The sequence below is a fragment of the Erythrolamprus reginae genome, chromosome 1 (genome assembly GCF_031021105.1).
Source record: "Erythrolamprus reginae isolate rEryReg1 chromosome 1, rEryReg1.hap1, whole genome shotgun sequence".
In the NCBI taxonomy this organism is placed as follows: Eukaryota; Metazoa; Chordata; class Lepidosauria; order Squamata; family Dipsadidae; genus Erythrolamprus; species Erythrolamprus reginae.
This window is the reverse complement of record NC_091950.1, coordinates 330,350,526-330,368,118: the sequence shown is the minus strand read 5'-3', so window position 1 is coordinate 330,368,118 and position 17,593 is coordinate 330,350,526. Positions and strand designations below refer to the sequence as shown.

The 17,593-nt window shown below is 36.7% G+C and overlaps 1 protein-coding gene across 3 annotated transcripts in view; it reads left to right on the top strand.

Moving 5' to 3' along the window:
- PDE10A (phosphodiesterase 10A) overlaps positions 1-17,593 on the top strand; it is a 331,061-nt gene that overhangs the window by 262,647 nt on the left and 50,821 nt on the right. For all 3 annotated transcript variants that reach the window (XM_070733856.1, XM_070733857.1, XM_070733855.1), the window contains exons 5-10: positions 202-251; positions 4,319-4,459; positions 6,312-6,467; positions 9,114-9,164; positions 11,533-11,591; positions 16,970-17,021. In XM_070733856.1, coding sequence (XP_070589957.1) covers positions 202-251; positions 4,319-4,459; positions 6,312-6,467; positions 9,114-9,164; positions 11,533-11,591; positions 16,970-17,021 — 509 coding nt within the window. The remainder of the gene's footprint in view (positions 1-201; positions 252-4,318; positions 4,460-6,311; positions 6,468-9,113; positions 9,165-11,532; positions 11,592-16,969; positions 17,022-17,593) is intronic.

The following is a 17,593-nucleotide window of genomic DNA, read 5'->3' as shown; positions in this document are numbered from 1 at the left end:
ACTTATTGATATTTAAACATTGATATTCCAATGTGATGGAATATATGAATGTAGGAATTTTTTTGTTATTTACTTCTTTGCGTTTAATGTTTTATATAGTGGCTTAACATTTAAAATATATACTTGTGCTAATAGGAAAGCACTCTATTCAGAAATAGAACATACATAATTTTTAACTTTTTAAAATGATTGTTTTGGCAGCTACAAAGGCTGATGGGTTTGCACTCTATTTCCTCGGAGAATGCAATAATGTAAGTATAAATTTGGAAAACTGTAATTTATAGAAATAATCTTATTTCCAGGGTGTTTTGTGTATGGTATTGCATGAAGTTTCACAGAGGATAGCTATTCTAGGCCACTTAGTTTCATAAATGTAGTTGATGAATTAAACTATCAAAACAGTTTTCTTTTTTGTGCACTTTTGAAACAATCCTCTATAATGATCTCTTTGTAAAATTTACCAAATTGTCATATTAAATCAATCTGTATTGCAGATGCCCCTTGTTGGAAACTTCTAGCCCTGGATCTAAAAGCAGCATATGCATTGTAAGCACTGAGATACAGTACTGATAGGTTATAATTTTAAAATTAATAAATACCGTAGTTGCGGCCTCTTTCAGCTCTTCGGTTATGCAAGATTTGGGCTAAACCTTTCCCTGATCAATGAGGAATACCACTAAAGTATCTCCATCTCATGTTTTTTTTTCTAGCTTCTGCAGCCAGGATATCAGGAACTGTGGTCTTCAAAGATAATTGAAGAAAAATGCAGCAGACATTTTTTAAAATAATATTTACTTAGCAAAACTATTTTATCTATTTACACTGTAGCTATCTCTCTAGACATTATCACTATTCACAATATTCAAAAGTCACTATTCATAACTCTCCAGCCACAGCTACTCAAAACCACAAGCCACAATATCTTCAAGCCAAGCCACACCTATGCAAAGATGCTTCATGTTATATACATTTGTCAACCAATCAGGTTACATTACAATTTGTAGATTCATGGTGAATCATTCTTTCATTGTTACACTCATTACAATAATTACAGTCCTTCTTTCTGCATTGTAATATTACATCAGGCAGACACACCACGCTCACCAAGCCATGCCCACAGAACCGGTAGTAAAAAAAAATGGATTTCATCACTGGGTAGAGGAAATATCAAACAGTTTCCCTAAAGCAGATCCATATTATATAAACACAGAGGACATTGGGTAGAGGAGTTGGAGATTTCAGAAGTTCAGCTAGATTTTTCCTACATAATCTTATGGTAATCAGTATTTGAGGATCTAATCCATGGTGGTCACCAGGACCAGAGATTTAGCCTTCTGAGCTTTTGGTCTTGAGCATCCTCCAGGAATTTTTTGCTCATCACATATTCTGGCACATATATTTGCTTTCATTCATAATCAATATTGCATTAAATTTTCACTTTCCTGACATGATTAATTACTTGTCATTTCACTAGAACTATTTTATTTAGATTGAACTATTTGGCACTCTTGGCATATTTTTGTTCAATACTTTTATCTATTGGCAATGAAACCTCTTTTCAATTATTCTTATAGACAAGCCCAGTAAATATAGAATTACATAAATTATAAAACACTGTAAATTAATTCTGGATTATATGTGTTTAATCTGTCCCTATAGACTAGAATCTTTGAAATGTTTTGTTGCTTAAACTATGAGTATTGGTGACATAGGGAATGAGGCAGCATGCTTTTCTCAGATAATGCACCTTATTGGGTGATGCCACCAAGAAGACTACTCTTGGCCATTAATCTATGACCCAAACGTATCATTAGGACTTACAAGCAAGATCTGTTTTTCTATTTCAAATATTAGGCCAGTACTTTACAACTGCTTTCAGTTGTACAACATAAAATTGATTTATAAATGGAATAAATGCTTGTAGATTGGAATTCAGTAGATTGAAAGTGGAATTCGGTAGGTTCGTAAGTAGGAATCCATAGGTTGGTATGTACGATGGTTGGATATTGAAGCTCAGGTAATGGAGAAATCAGAAATGAGTTCTGGGGAAAAGGTAAATTTTGATGAAATGTATAAATATAAATATGATTCAGGAAAAATATTCAGTTATTTAACAATAATGAATGGCGGTAATAAGACTGGAATGGCAGAAAATGAGAAGGAAAATACAGAAGAACTGAGTTAAAATTGAATCAGAATAGCGACTGTTGAGTATCTGCTTAGAAAAAAGTATGTTCTTTAACACTAGGTTTGTAAGTCTACTTGTGCATATACATGGCAAAGAAATAATATAAATCTGAAATGCATGCTTGATTTGTTTGCTCAAGATAAAATGCTGAGAAAAATAGTGAAGGATGTAAATGGAATAAGAGATTATGAATATTGATCTTCCTAACCATTATGTTTTGGACTGACTGACTGACTGACTGACTGACTGACTGACTGACTGAACAAATAAGTAAATAAATAAATAAGTAAATAAGTAAATAAGTAAATAAATAAAAATAAAATAAAATAAATAAACAAATAAACAAAAATAAGTCTTAATTGAATTCTCAACAGTGAGACTTTGAAATTGATTGACACAAGATTTCATCACCCAAAGCATATTTGCTAGTGTTCAAGTGTTGATCCTCAGTATTGTAGGGGAGGATTTGCAATGTTTGTGGTGATATAAATTAATTCAAATATTTTGGATCCCCTTGCTTTCATATGAGGTTTAAATAATTATCACTGATACCAGCTCAGAAAGTATTGCTCCCATTGTAGTATTTGGTAATTTCATTAAAAATCAAAATCATTCAGGTGAAAGTGAATTTAGATAAGCAACAATATAGCCTTCTTAATTATAATAGCTGTCAGAGCAAAGCCGTTTTAGTTGGGGTCTTTGGCCTGCCTGCTTTTTAAAAATGTATTCTTTGCCTTGGGAATTTGGAAGGGGGAATTGCAGGAGGGCTGTCTGCATGTAGCCATAATAGTTTTTTTCTAGATAGTCAAGGTCATCCTTTATCTTTGCATTCCAGCACCTGCATGGAAGGAGATGGGCGTTTCTGCCAAGTTGGCAGGTGAAGATTGGTCAACATGATGGGTTTAGGGGGGTGGGGACAAGGGCTTAAACTTTCAACTGAATGGAGAAACCCTGGGACTTCAGATTCAGGTTTCTTTTAGATGTGCCAACAAGGCTGTTAATAAATTGAAAGTTTGAGGAATACTTTGCCTTGGACTCTGATTTAGTTTTGGATGCTATTTGGAACCCTGACCAGAGCACTGTAAGACACTTGCACTTTCATATTTCATTTATTTCTTGTATTTATTGACTTTGGGCTGCTGCAACCATGAAGTGATTTTTGATAGTTTACAGAGTAAGGAGTTTACAGAACATCAGGTAAATGACATCAAGTAAATAAACCCAAACAAATACTCAGTTAAAGAATACATTGGCCCACACGGGAGGAGGGGGGGGGAGAATGATAGTACAGATAGTCCTTGACTTACAACCACTTTTTAAGCATCTAATTGAAGGTGTAGTGGCCCTGAAAGAAAGTGAGTTATGGCTGGTCCTTCCGCTTACTAAGATTGAACCATCCCCATGATCACATGATCAAAATTTGGACACTTGGCAAATGACATTTTAATTATTTATTTATTTGCTTATTTTGTCAAGTACGTATTGGTATAGATATAACACTGTTTATATACATGAGATGGGTACTGATAAGGGGGAACATTAGGACCTTAGGTACTCCCCTTACTGAGTAGTGGAAGCTTTGAACCAAGTGAATTTAAACATGCATGGGATAAACACATGTCTATCATCTGCCAATAAATAAAAAAAAATATAATAATAAAATAAAAATAATCAATAAAAATAAATAAAAAGTAAACAAGAACTTTAAAGTTCACTGGACCACTGGATCTTTTTCTCCTGTCAATTTTCTATGTATTCTATGCAATGTAGCTTATTTATATTTTTAATTATTTTCTTCTCTATAGTTGCATATTTAAGTTCACATGATATTGTAATGAGTTTATACAGTCCTGAAGTAGGTACAAGCTGTGAGTTTTCAGATGATTATTATATCATGTAGAATATTAATTATGAATTAGAATCTACGTAATAATGGATTGACTCACATAGGCAATCTGTTACTCTTCATCAGCTGCATGTGATCGACTTGAAACAAAACAATAATTTTGTGGTGTTTCTAGCAGCACAAACATTGAACATGAGCTGCTGGATTTTGATTTTATATGTGTTTAATAATTTATTGTGGAACAAATTAATTGGACTTTCTTTTCTCCCCCTTTTGTTATTCAGAGTCTTTCAATGTTCACACCACCAAGAATGAAGGATGGACAACCAGTACTTGTTCCTGTAGGACCAGTTAAATATGGCACCACAATATCTGCTCATGTAGCCAAATCTAAGAAAACACTATTAATAGAAGATATTTTGGGGGTAAATGGTTATCTTTCTTTAAAATAATAATGGACAGACTATTAAAGAGTTTAGCTGTGTAAAAAAGTCAGATGGATATATACATACATACATCAATACATACATATACAGTATATACATACATATACAGTAGCGGGTTCTAATACTCTGCTACCGATTTGTGTGTGCACGCATGCACATCCCGGGCGGGTGGATGGAGTCTCCTATTGCCAGTGCCACTGGTTCTTAGAATCGGGCCAAACCAGGAGCAACCCACAGAGAGAGAGAGAGAGGGAGGGAAGGAGAGAGAGAGAGAGAAAGAGAGAGAGAGAGAGAGAGAGAGAGAGAATGTATATCCCCACAATATGTTCTCAACATTCTAAATACGCCCAGAATAAATTTGTCTATTTTAGTTTGCCTATTTAAGTAGTCCTTATTTAACAACTGCAACTAGGTCTGGTAATTCAGTTGTTAAGTGAATCAATTGCTAAGCAAAACAGCAACTGTGCTCATGACATGTATAGGTTTTCCTTTGCTTTACAGAGCTATGAAGGTTGTACAGGTGAGAATGGGTCACAAAATTACTTTTTCATTGCTGTTGTAACTGCAAATGATCACTAAATAATGCAGTCACTTAATGGCTACCAGTATCCAAATTCCTTAGTTTACATTTGCATTTTCATTCTCAATCTCTCTGCCCTTAATTTTTCTTAGGTGCAATTCAGTAGTACAAAAATACAATGGTTGTATATACTCATCCAGGAATTCATACAGAAAAGTATTTTCTAAGCTGTATGAAAGTGTCATTCAAAACTTTTGCATGTCAATAATTTTTCCCTCCAAGATATGATGTTTTAGAAAAACAATTTAGTTATATCAATTACACTATCTACATTCCAGAAACATTTCCTTTGTTACATAACAAATGCAAGTATGCTGCAACTCCCATTTTCATAATGTTACTGAAAGTTTGGTAGCAAATTCTGTTTTATCATAATGGGACTAAAATGCATGCATTATTTGATAAAAATGTATGCTGTATATTCAAGATTATCATTCAGTAAATAAAATTAGGTAGATGTAAAAACTAAGGGCTACTATCAGAAAAGGAAAGAGGAGAAATTCACTATAACCAATTAAGTCCATTGCAAACATGGTCAATTAGGGTGGTTTAGAAAATGTGATAAATAAATAAATACAAATAAATAAATAAATAAATAAGTGTAGAATTTTCTTCATTCTATTTATGTGTCCGAATAGTGCTGAAGAGAAGTCACTGACTAATGCAGGTCATTTAATTTGAAAAGTCTATCTTATCAACATGATGTGCTTTCTGCACTGGCCGTTAAAGCTTGATGATGATAATGTTTACAATTCTTTTGCCACAATTTAGCATCAAATATTTTAGGTTAAATTATAATAATTACAATAATTTAAATTACATGCATGTTTTTTTTATTTTATTATTTGTTGTCATGTTTATATAGTGTATATTGGAAGCAGTGACCCTTTGACAGCTGTGTGCAACAAAATTTCACTTTAATGTATGCTGGTTAGTGTACATTTAAAGTGACAATAAAGCAGGGCTGTCAAACTCCTAGCCGATGTGCCAGATGTGCCATGCATTGGTCATACCCACATCCAGTTTAGCAATGGGGGGAGGGAGTCCCAATACATCATGTGACGACACAAATTTGACAGCCCAGCAATAAAGTTATTCTAAGTTCTATTTCTCAGCATTGGACAGAAAGTCTGGGAGAGAATCAGTTAATTTTTGCTTAAATATTTAGCTGTCCTGTTATCAATAAAACTGTTTCATTATAAATGAACCAAATATTATATCATTAATATAAAACAGCTCTTGCCTTTCTAGGATGAACGGTTTCCGAAAGGAACTGGGCTGGAATCAGGGACTCGTATCAAGTCTGTACTTTGTTTGCCAATCGTGACTGTGCTTGGAGATCTAGTTGGTATCCTGGAGCTTTATCGAAAATGGGGCAATGAAGCTTTCCATCTCAGTCATCAAGAGGTAAATCTTAAATGTAGCAGTGAGTATATTCATATATAATTCCATACTGCTAACATGTCGTTCGATGGCTGGAAATTTATATTGAGGATATTCAGTTGCTAAATGGGATTACCAAGTTACATTAGATCAGGGGCAAAGTTTTATACAGTGACGTGACAAGCCTAAGACAATAGGTTGAATATCCTTCATTTGGCCATACAGTTGATATTGATCCTTAGTGCTTTTTGCACAATCATTCTACTTGGCTTTAGCAGTTGTGTCAGTGTTGCAATCAGAAGAAAGATTATTTTTTTATATAGACACACCAAGGTTATTAAATAGAAGCAAAGGGTCAGATAATGCCACATGCAGGGTTGAACTTCCACCAAATGAGATCCAGTTATCTCCTTGCCTCAAATAATGTCATAAGATGTGGCAGATTCTTACAAATGAGTATTGCCATTGTTCAGTTTCGTTATATTTCTTCCTCTGGGCAGATTTTATCAATGACCAACCTTGCTTTTTCTTTAGAAGTGTATGACTGCTTATTTCAATGTCAAGTCTATGTTTAATACATGAAAAAGGAAACCTCTTATGCCCAGTGCAAAGACTTTGGGACTGTATATTCTGTACAGGATGACTCTGGCACCCCCATGGAGTAGAAAAATGCAACATCCCATGAGGGAAATTTGTAGTGCCAGATTTGGTTCACTTCTGGATTCAGTCTGCAGAAGGAGCACAACACTAATATCAACACACTTTCTTTCTTTCTTTCTTTCTTTCTTTCTTTCTTTCTTTCTTTCTTTCTTTCTTTCTTCCTTTCTTCCTTTCTTTTATCTATCTATCTATCTATCTATCTATCTATCTATCTATCTATCTATCTATTCATTTATTTGATTTTATCCCACTTTTATTATTTCTTTGTAAACAACTTGAGGAAACAAACATACCTAATATCCCTCCCTCTTCCTATTTTCCCCAGAACAACAATCCTATGAGGTTGGGTTGAACTGAGAGAGAATGACTAGCCCAAGTCTGACAGCCGGCTTTGTGCCTAAGGCAAGACTAGAACTCACACTTTCCTGATTTCTATCCTGATGTCAGACTCCAAAAACAAGAAAGACATGATTTTTACAAATAGATCTTTTTTAATGGTTGCCTACCTATGGACAGAATCTTGCCAAAATAAAGCAAGTGGTGCATATACTCTGAGAACAGTTAGGGTGGAGCTATATTCACCTTTTCTCTCACACCAACTATCGGAACTAAGTTATCTCTTGCTTCTCTAGAATGTACTCTCTCTCTCCTGGGAATCTACAGTCTACCATGAAAGTTGATTCTTAATAATTACACCAAACTGGCTTTCAGTATCCTCTTTATATCCTCTTTGCCATTTTATTTGTAGATATCTTTGCCAGATACATAGATGTATTATACAACTTGTATTGTAGCAAGGCAAAGAACAAGATGGGATTCCCTAGGGATTTTTTATCCATTATCGCCCTTCCTTCTGTCCTACTTCTCACATTAATAATGGGCAGAGTTTACAGATGTGTGTCTTGGATTTGTAACTATTTGTAGGCATAGATAACACTGTAGTTCATTTTTGGATATTGTGGTGGTAGCATCCGAGTTGCATTTCAAATAAAACAGGAGACGGTTAAATCAAGTTTTTTTCTTTTTGTTTTCATATTTCATATTGGAATTTCAGAGGTAATGTATATTGGCTCTCTCTGGACACTAATATGATTAAGTACTGCCATCTTTCCACAAAGACTATGAGGAGGGAGTAGCTATTATCTTGTATTGAAAGATCAACTATATTAAATGAAAGCATTTCATTTACATTTCCAACCCTACCTGTTTTGAATTTGGAACACTTTTGTTATACGTAGAAGAGAATCAGAACATTTTCAGAATGGTAGTAAGGCAGGACCAGGGAACTCTGATCTCTTTACAACCTGTGGATTTTAACTCCTAGAATTCCTGAGCTAACCATGTGTCATACAGAGGCTATTGTTGCCCACCCCTGTTGTAGGAGATATTTCAGACAAGATGATTCCCAAATGTTTTGCACACTTCTATAGTCTTTTATATGATGATATTTTAACACGATTGTTTTAATTCATGTTCTTATTTTAATTTTCTGCTAGATAAATGTAATATTTAATCAGTGGAACAGCTTGTGGAACAGTGAAAAAGTTGTGAATGCTTCAACACTGGAAGTTTTTAAGAAGATGTTGGATAACTGCTTGTCTGAAGTGGTGTAGGGTTTCCTGTCTAAGCAGGGGGTTGGACTAGAAGATCTCCAAGGTCCCTTCCAACTCTGTTCTTCTGTTCTGTTCTGTTCTATTCTACTCTACTCTACTCTACTCTACTCTACTCTACTCTATTCTATTCTATACTAGGCTACACTGCTGTACTCCACTCCATTCCACTCCACTCCATTCCATTCCATTCCATTCCACTCTATTCTATTGGAAAAATAAATAACATAAATAATGTAACCCAGTTATCCAGATGTCATTTAAATGGGTAAACATTTTTACTAGATGCATACCTTTCGTTATTGCTTACGTAAACCAAGTATGAGTAAACGTTGCTTGAATTTTCAAAACACAAACTTCATTGTCTTCCAAGTAAACAAAAGTTTGTGGTTTTTTTCAGGTTGCAGTAGCAAACCTTGGGTGGGTCTCAATAGCAATGCATCAAATAGAGGTAAGTCTCTGGATTAAATATTCATTTTCCTAGGAAGAATAACTTAATATTATTAATTTGTTTTGTAATACAGTGATACCTTGTCTTACAAACTTAATTGGTTCCAGGACGAGGTTCTTAAGGTGAAATGTTTGTAAGATGAAAAATGTTTCCCATAGGAATCAATGGAAAAGTGATTAATGCATGCAAGCCCAAAATTCACCCCTTTTGCCAGCCGAAGTGCCCGTTTTTGTGCAGCTGGGATTCCCCTGAGGCTTTTCACCTTACAAACCCACCTCCGCCGCTCGGATGCTCCGCCTCCAGACTTCTGTTGCCAGTGAAGCACCCATTTTTGCACTGCTGGGATTCTCCTGAGGCTCCCCTCCATGGGAAACTCCACCTCCGGACTTCTGTGTTTTTGCGATGCTGCAGGGGAATCCCAGCAGGGGAATCCCAGCATCACAAAAATGAGCACTTCGCTGGCAATGGAAGTCCGGAGGTGGGGTTTCCCAGAGAAGGGAGCATCAGTGAAATCGCAGCATCGCAAAAACACCAAAGTCCTCGAAACCCCACCTCCGGACCTCTGTTTTGCGATGCTCCCCTCGCTGGGAAACCCCATCTCCAGACTTCCGTTGCCAGCGAAGCGCCCGTTTTTGTGCTGCTGGGATTCCCCTACTGGGATTCCCCTGCAGCATCACAAAAACACGGAAGTCCGGAGGTGGGGTTTCCCATGGAGGGGAGCCTCAGGGGAATCCCAGCAGCACAAAAATGGGTGCTTCGCTGGCAATGGAAGTCCGGAGACGGGGCATCCCAGCGGCAGTGGTGGGTTTGTAAGTTTGTAAGAAAATAGTTTGTAAGAAGAGGCAAAAAAATCTTAAACCCCGGGTTTGTATCTCGAAAAGTTTGTATGATGAGGCATTTGTAAGACTAGGTATCACTGTATTTGGATATTGCAAAAAATGGAGATTAATCTGAAGGCCTTTTAAAATCATTTGTGTATTTCCGAATTGGAACAAAAAGGTAAATGACTGGATTGGTGGATTTATCTTCAAATAAAATATGCTTATCAAAAAGACAAGAAAGGACAAGGATTTCAAGTGGAAAGGGAAGGCCTAGATAGGACACTCTTGGGAAGTTAGGAAAAATTAATTGGTAAAACATATAAGCTTTTAATTAGATACGATACAGAGGTGGAAATTGTAAAGGATAATATGGATAAGTTATGATAATATGATAAGGAAAAAAAATTGGGTATTCAATTGAATTAGAAAAATGGGGAAGACTTTGGATTTTTAATTGGCAGATAACCAGATCTAATACATTCAAGGAAAACCAGCGCAAGATGTTCTATTGTTGGCACTTGCCACCAGAAAGATAATCTAAAATGTTCCCAAATGTTTCTCCGTTATGCTGGAAGTGTAAAAAAAGAAAAAGGTACATTTTATCATCAATGGTGGACCTGTTCAGGGGTCAAAAATTATTGGAACAAGGTGGGGAAATGGATAAAAGAAATAACAAAGGAAAAAGTGGGGAAAAACCACAGAATCATATTTACTGGGTATCCTTAATAAGAAATTTTAAAAAGAAGTACTATATTTGATAATTCACATTTTGACAGCAGCAAGGATAGTATATGCTCAACAGTAGAAATCTGATACAATACCAGAAGAAGGGATGATAATTAAACAGGTGATGGTTTGTGCAGAGTTGGATATGCTGTCAAAAAAGCTAGAGGGGAAAGAAGACTCAGAATATTATACGATATGGGAAAATTTTTATAATTGGCTAAAGGAAAGAAGGACAAAAGAAATTAATAAATAAAATTCAAGGATAAATATTTAAAAATGTAAAAATGCAAAGCAGTACTTTAACAAAAAAAAAAGGAAAAGGAAAAATTCTCTGATTGAAAATTCTTAAATGAGCAGGGAATGCAATTTTCCCAAATGTATGTTTTATGTTTTTTTCTTTGTTTGGTTTGTCATTGTAATGTTTGTGTATGTATAAAAAAACAATGAATAAAATATAATTTGTTTTTGATGCTTGAAAAAAAATCATTTGTGTATTTCTAATAATTCTTTGTAATTTGAAATCAGTCCAGAGCAGGTTTGCATTTTGAGCTAATACTCCTTTTTTTTCTGAAAAAAGAAGGCAAGGAGTAGTTTTCAGATCAATGTCAAATTTCAAATGTATGATTAGAGTCATTAGCATACATATGTCCCTAATTAATCTCAAATTGAAGTACAACATATGTGAGGTTTGAATTTTATATATGCATTTCCTTGCTTTATTTCTTCTTAGCAAATCCTAGGCAAGTAATAGCTATGTTTATAGATTCATTCTGATTCTGTTCTGCTTAAATAAGCAATAGTGTTCCCAACATTTGCATCAGGTATCCAAGGGTTTGGCCAAACAGACGGAACTGAATGACTTCCTGCTTGACGTATCAAAGTAAGTGACATGAAAGTGAGTCTCTTCAGCCATATTATGATTATTTTTAAATAAGTAATATAGATTTATATTAATATAAATCTATATTATCTATATTAATATAAATATCAATATAGATAATATAGCCGGAGTGGCACAGAGGATAGAGTGCAGCACTGCAGGCTACTTCAGCTAGCTGTATTACCACCGGCTCAAGGTTGACTCAGCCTTCCATCCTTCCGAGGTGCCCGGATTGTTGGGAGCAATATGCTGATTCTGTAAACCACTTAGAGAGGCTTGTAAAAACACTATGAAGTGGTATATAAGTCTAAATGCTATTGCTATTTACACGATTATTCAAAAAGAATGAACCGATTTCATGATGCATTGCTTCAGTTCTCAAGTACAGTGATCCCTCGTTTTTCGCGGGGGATGCGTTCCAAGACCATCCGTGAAAAACAAATTTCCGTGAAGTAGAGGAAAGATATTTTTTAATGTATTTAATGAGTATTTGGACTTTTAAAACCCACCCTTTCCATTAAACAGTCATTCTATAACGTTTCTCAGCTGGAACTACATGTGATATCCTACCAGTTTCCTTAATAGAGTACAGTAGTACTGTAGAAGAATTTTATGAATTTTTAATGGATACAAAATTTTTAATGGATTTAAGCCCCGTGAAAACCCGTGAAATAGCAAATCCACGAAACCGTGAAGTAGCGAGGGATTACTGTATTGTGATATAATGAGTCAGTGACCATTTGAAAGAGGAGTTATCTAAGTTTTGAATGGCGAGTCAGGAAAAGGCATTTGGCGTTGGGGAGGGGGCAAGATCTTGCTCTTTGGGCTTGTCCTGTGAAATCCCCAGACCTAACCATGTGTGATTTTTTTCTTCTGGGATAAGTAAAAGATCACCTTTATGTTCCACCGCTACCCACTAACCTCGATGACCTTAAACATTGAGTAACAACAAGATCAACTCAGTGGATTATGATATGCTGATAGGCACTTGGGAGGAATTCTCTTATTGCACTGATGTTGCCTGTGCTGCAGGTGGTGGTCACACTGAACACTTGTAAGTAGGGAAATAAAGTTGAATGTGAGTAGAATACTTCCAAATAGAAATTTTATTTTTCTCCAACATAAATAAAAAAGAATTCATAAGTACAAACACTAAAACCATGTTTAAAGTAAAACACATATTAAAATTTTATTTTTATTTTTCTATTAATCATTCAGTGGAGGCTTATTTTCTTCCATTATAAAAATTATGTAATATTATCAAAATAAAGAAAACCTCAAAAAACAACTGTCTTTTTCCCACCTTACATTGAAAAATTACATTACACCAATATAAACAATATTAGACTCTATATTATGGCCATATTAATTCAACCTTTCATTTCTACATTAGATTAATTAATTCAATATCAACTTAGAGTGTGAGTAGAATACTTGTGACTTGGGTGGAGTTTTGTATTACTTTTACTTAATAAAATATTGTGTCATGAAACCGGTTTATTCTTTTTGAATAAATAACCATGTACATAATCATGCTGTTTATTCATTGCTCTGGAAATTGGTTTAAGAGTATTCACTGTGCAGTTTCATATGATATGAATAATGAGAGGTTATTACAGGTAGTCCTCATTTAGTGATTGCCTCATATAGTTATGATGATGTTGAAAAAGTAATTTTGCAACTAATCCTCGCATTTCCAACCTTTGCAGATATGTAAAGCAAAGGTAAGCTAAAATATTATCATAAACACAGCCATGGTTTCACATAGCTTTGATGAATGATCATTGTCAATCTTAATTATGGTCACTAAATGAGGACCACCTATATACTCATAAATTATAACTGGGAACAGGTCTGTATGATTATTATTTTATAATAGGCAGTATTATTTCCACTAAAATATATTCTGTAATATAGTCTACAAAAAAGCTGCAACCTTGACACAGGTGAGGTAGGAGAGGAGACAGGATGGGATGGGAATAGAGCGTTAGGGTGCAACACAATATCACATTTCTCTTTGGAGTAGCCACCAGTAAATTGCAAGATGCAGCAGCCCAAAGAAAGAAGATGATTTTCCTTCAGAGGAAATGGACGGCCCAGATAAAAACCAAGTATGAAACACAATCTGAAAAGGTGCAAGTGTTTTACAAATGGACCATTAACAGAGGGAGGAAAAAAGTAGAATTGCAGATGAAAGAAAAAAAGACCGAACAGGTTTTGTAAGAAGAAAACTTTGTAATATAGTTAATTGCCTGGCCAATACTATTGGGCAGTAATGGCGAATCTATTTTTCCTCGGGTGCCAAAAGCATGTGTATGTATGCTATCGTGCTTACACGAGTGCCCACACTCATAATTCAATGCCTGGGGAGGGTGAAAATACCCCCCAGCCCCCCTAGAGGCTCTCTGGAGGCCTCAAACAGCCCATTTCCCAACCTCTGGTGGCCCGGTAGTCCCAGTTTTTGCCCTCTCCAGGCTCCAGATGCCCTCCCCCATCCCTCTGGAGACTCTCTGGAAGCCAAAAATGCCCTCCCAAAGCCTCCCAGTGAGCTGAAAATCAGCCGGCTGGCACACTTATGCACATTGGAAGCTGAGCTAGGGTAATGGCTCATGTGCCAGCAGATATAGCTCTGCATGTCACTTGTGGCACCCGTGCCATAGGTTCACCATCACTGCTATAGGACATAGTAATAGTTACCGTAATATGAGGATTATCCGCAATGAAGGGCTACCAAATTTTTTACTACCACACTGCGGGCGTGGCTTATGCAAGACGCCCTGCATTTTCTTTCAACATCTTTCGTGCTAATTGGGTGCTCTGGGGTGGAGATCCATTTTTGCTACCCCACTGCGTCCCCCCCCTGGGTCCGGGCAGTAGCCCACCCCTGGTTATCCGGAAAGTAAAGTTACAAGGCACGTAACTCTTGCAGGGAATATTTGTGGGGGAATTTGGTATTATTATCGTGTAGTGGGCAGCGAGCAGAAAAAAATGAGCAGTGCTAGTGGTCAGTAGATCATCGACTGGCATTGTGGTGAAGGTTAGAGATGAATGTCCTCATTCCATTTCCCTCCAAGTGTGAAGTGCACGCTGTGATATGCTACCTGAATGCTAAGGGCATGAACGCTGCTGCGATGGGTACCCAGGATGCTTATTGAAGCACACAAAATTGAGAGAGTCAGTGCCACCTGAGAATTTCTTGACCATTTCGAGATTGAAGGCGAGGCTTTTCTCAACTGTATAGGAAATGAAACTTGGACTTATCACCATACTCCAGAGCAGTGATTTTCAACCTTTTTTGAGCCGCGGCACATTTTTTACATTTACAAAACCATGGGGCACATTGAGTTTGGGGGGGGGGGGGGCTAAAAAAATATTGGACAAAAAAATTCTCTCTCTTCCTCCCTTTCGCTCTATTTCTCTGTCCCTCTTTCTCTCCCTTCCTCTTTTTTTCTCTCTCTCCATCCCTTTCTTTCTTCCTTCTTTCCTCGTTTTTGCTCTCTTTCTCTCTCCCTCCCTCTATGTCTTTCTCTCTCCCACCTTCCCTCCCTCTCTTTCTCTCTCTCCCTTTCTTTCTTTCTTTCTCTCTTTTGCTTTCTTTCTCTCTTGTTCTCTTTCTCTCTCTCTTTCTTTCTCTCTCTTGCTTGCTTTCTCTCTTGTTTGCTTTCTCTTTCTCTCTCTTTCTTTCTCTCTCTCTCTCTTGTTTTCTTTCTCTGAGCTTCGCGGCACACCTGACCATGTCTCGCGGCACACTAGTGTGCCACGGCACACTGGTTGAAAAACACTGCTCCAGAGAGCAAACGTCAATCAATGCAGTGACTCTATACCCATTCTCCTTCATCCAAAAAATTTGAAATTCAGCAATTGGTGAGAAGAAACTTGGGCACCCATTGCACACAAATCTTGGGCACACATCGGAACAGCGTTCATGCCCTTAGCATTCAGGTAGCATATTACAACATGCAGGGAAACGGAATACGGACACTCATCTCTAACCTTCACCACAACTCTAGTCGATGATCTACTGACCACTGGCACTGCTCGTTCTCTTCCGCTGGCTTCTCGCTACACAATAGTTACACCAACTTCCCCCGTGAACATTCCCTGCGAGAGCTATGTGCCTTGTAACCGTACTTTCTGGATAACCCTCGTAGTATAATTAACGGGTGGGCTTCAATTTTTTTTAGCAATGGGTCCTCTGCCCAGTTACTGGGTGGGTGTGGCCATGGTGGCATGGCCTAGTCAGCCTCCTACACCTACAGGCTGGGGGGATATTTTTGCTCTCCATGGGATTCACAGGCTCTCTGGAGGCCAGAAATGGGTAATTTCTGGAAATATTGTAATATTCATTGTAAAAGTATAGTATTGGGATTAGAGTAACTGGCCCATGCATGCACAACACTCTCTCTTTCTCTTTATTGAACATCACTATTATAGAATACATTTTTTTTTTCAAAATAAAAAGTCCCCACCGCACTCTGCTTATAGGGAGCTAATAAAGAAACAACTTGGGCCCGTAGTCAATGCTTCGTGTCTCTCTTGAGCCTGGGTTAATCTAATTTGGTACGGTTTTAAAAAGAAATCATGACACAGACATCATTCCAAATCAGGTATTCTATATCAAGAATTGGAGAAACTTTATGCATTAATCCCCCTCCCCTTGAATCTGTATTTGGAGTGACAGATCTACATTTGTTTTTTTAGGATTTCCCCCCCTGCATCCTGTATCATCTGATAATGATATCAGATACTGATTTAAAATCTGACCAATTTTCTTGAGTAGGAAATGAATAGGAATTTAGGAAATGGGAAATAAATAGGAATAGGAAATAGGAAATAAAGTGATAATTTAGGGACGATCTCTCCTGACTCAACCATGCAGCTATGGACTGTGCTCCCTTTTATCTGATTGTTCCCTAGGCAGCATCTCTTTCCTGGTCTCCCAAGGTCATTCCCACAAGCCATTACAGCAAGCCACCGGATCACCCGGATAACCTCTGTAAGGAATATTCTAGGCATCTGCTGATAATATTGCACTCAAAGTTGGACAAGTGTTGTGAAGGTGATGGAACTTTAACCAGTTCCTTGGGCGAAATCCCAAATTCCCACTTGAAACTCATAGGGATTAGTGGTTGCCTTTGCTGTAACAATCTTATAGGTCTTATATACGATTCATAACTCCTTTCATTGTTGGAGATTACTTTTGAAACCCAGTAACTAGAAAATTATATCAGTAAGAAAATGTATTATATAAGCTTTCTGAAATAGGTAAAAAGGTATCTTTTAAATTGGTAAATTTAAAACAATCTAGATTATGACAAAGTTTGAAAAGAATTTCACTCCAATAAGAAATTTGGTTTGTTTTTTTTTTTCTTTTACAGAACCTACTTTGATAACATAGTTGCAATAGATTCTCTACTTGAAAATATAATGGTAATGTAACTTTTACTTAGATTTCAGTATTATTCAGGCCACAGAATCTTTTAAATGCAGTATATAGAGGTTATGTTATTGTTATTTCTGACCAATATATATCTCCTTCGTACTGCAATTATGCTTTCAGAATTTAAATTTTTAACAAACAATCGAAAACATATGTATAAGTTTTGGAGGATGCAGTAGTGTGGATGGTTGTGGGAGCCCCTAGGGGGGCACATATAACACCACTGTTGCATGTGCTAGATTGGTTACCAGTTGTGTTGGTTCTTATTTTTAAAGCCCTTATACAGCATGGGTCCAGGGTACTTGAGGAACGATCTAACCCCAGTTGGACAAGTCCATCCCACTCACACCAAAGGAAGACATGGATATGGAAGCAGACTGGTAACCAATTCAGTTTGCACAACAGTAGTGTTATATGCACCACTCAAGGGGCCTCCAGAATTGTCCCCGCTATTGCATTTTGCAGGGTATAGATCTGATTGCAGTTATCCAACCAGGACATGACTCCATGTGTGCAAGGGCTCCTGATCCAGTTAAGATGCAACCTATGCTGTAACACATTC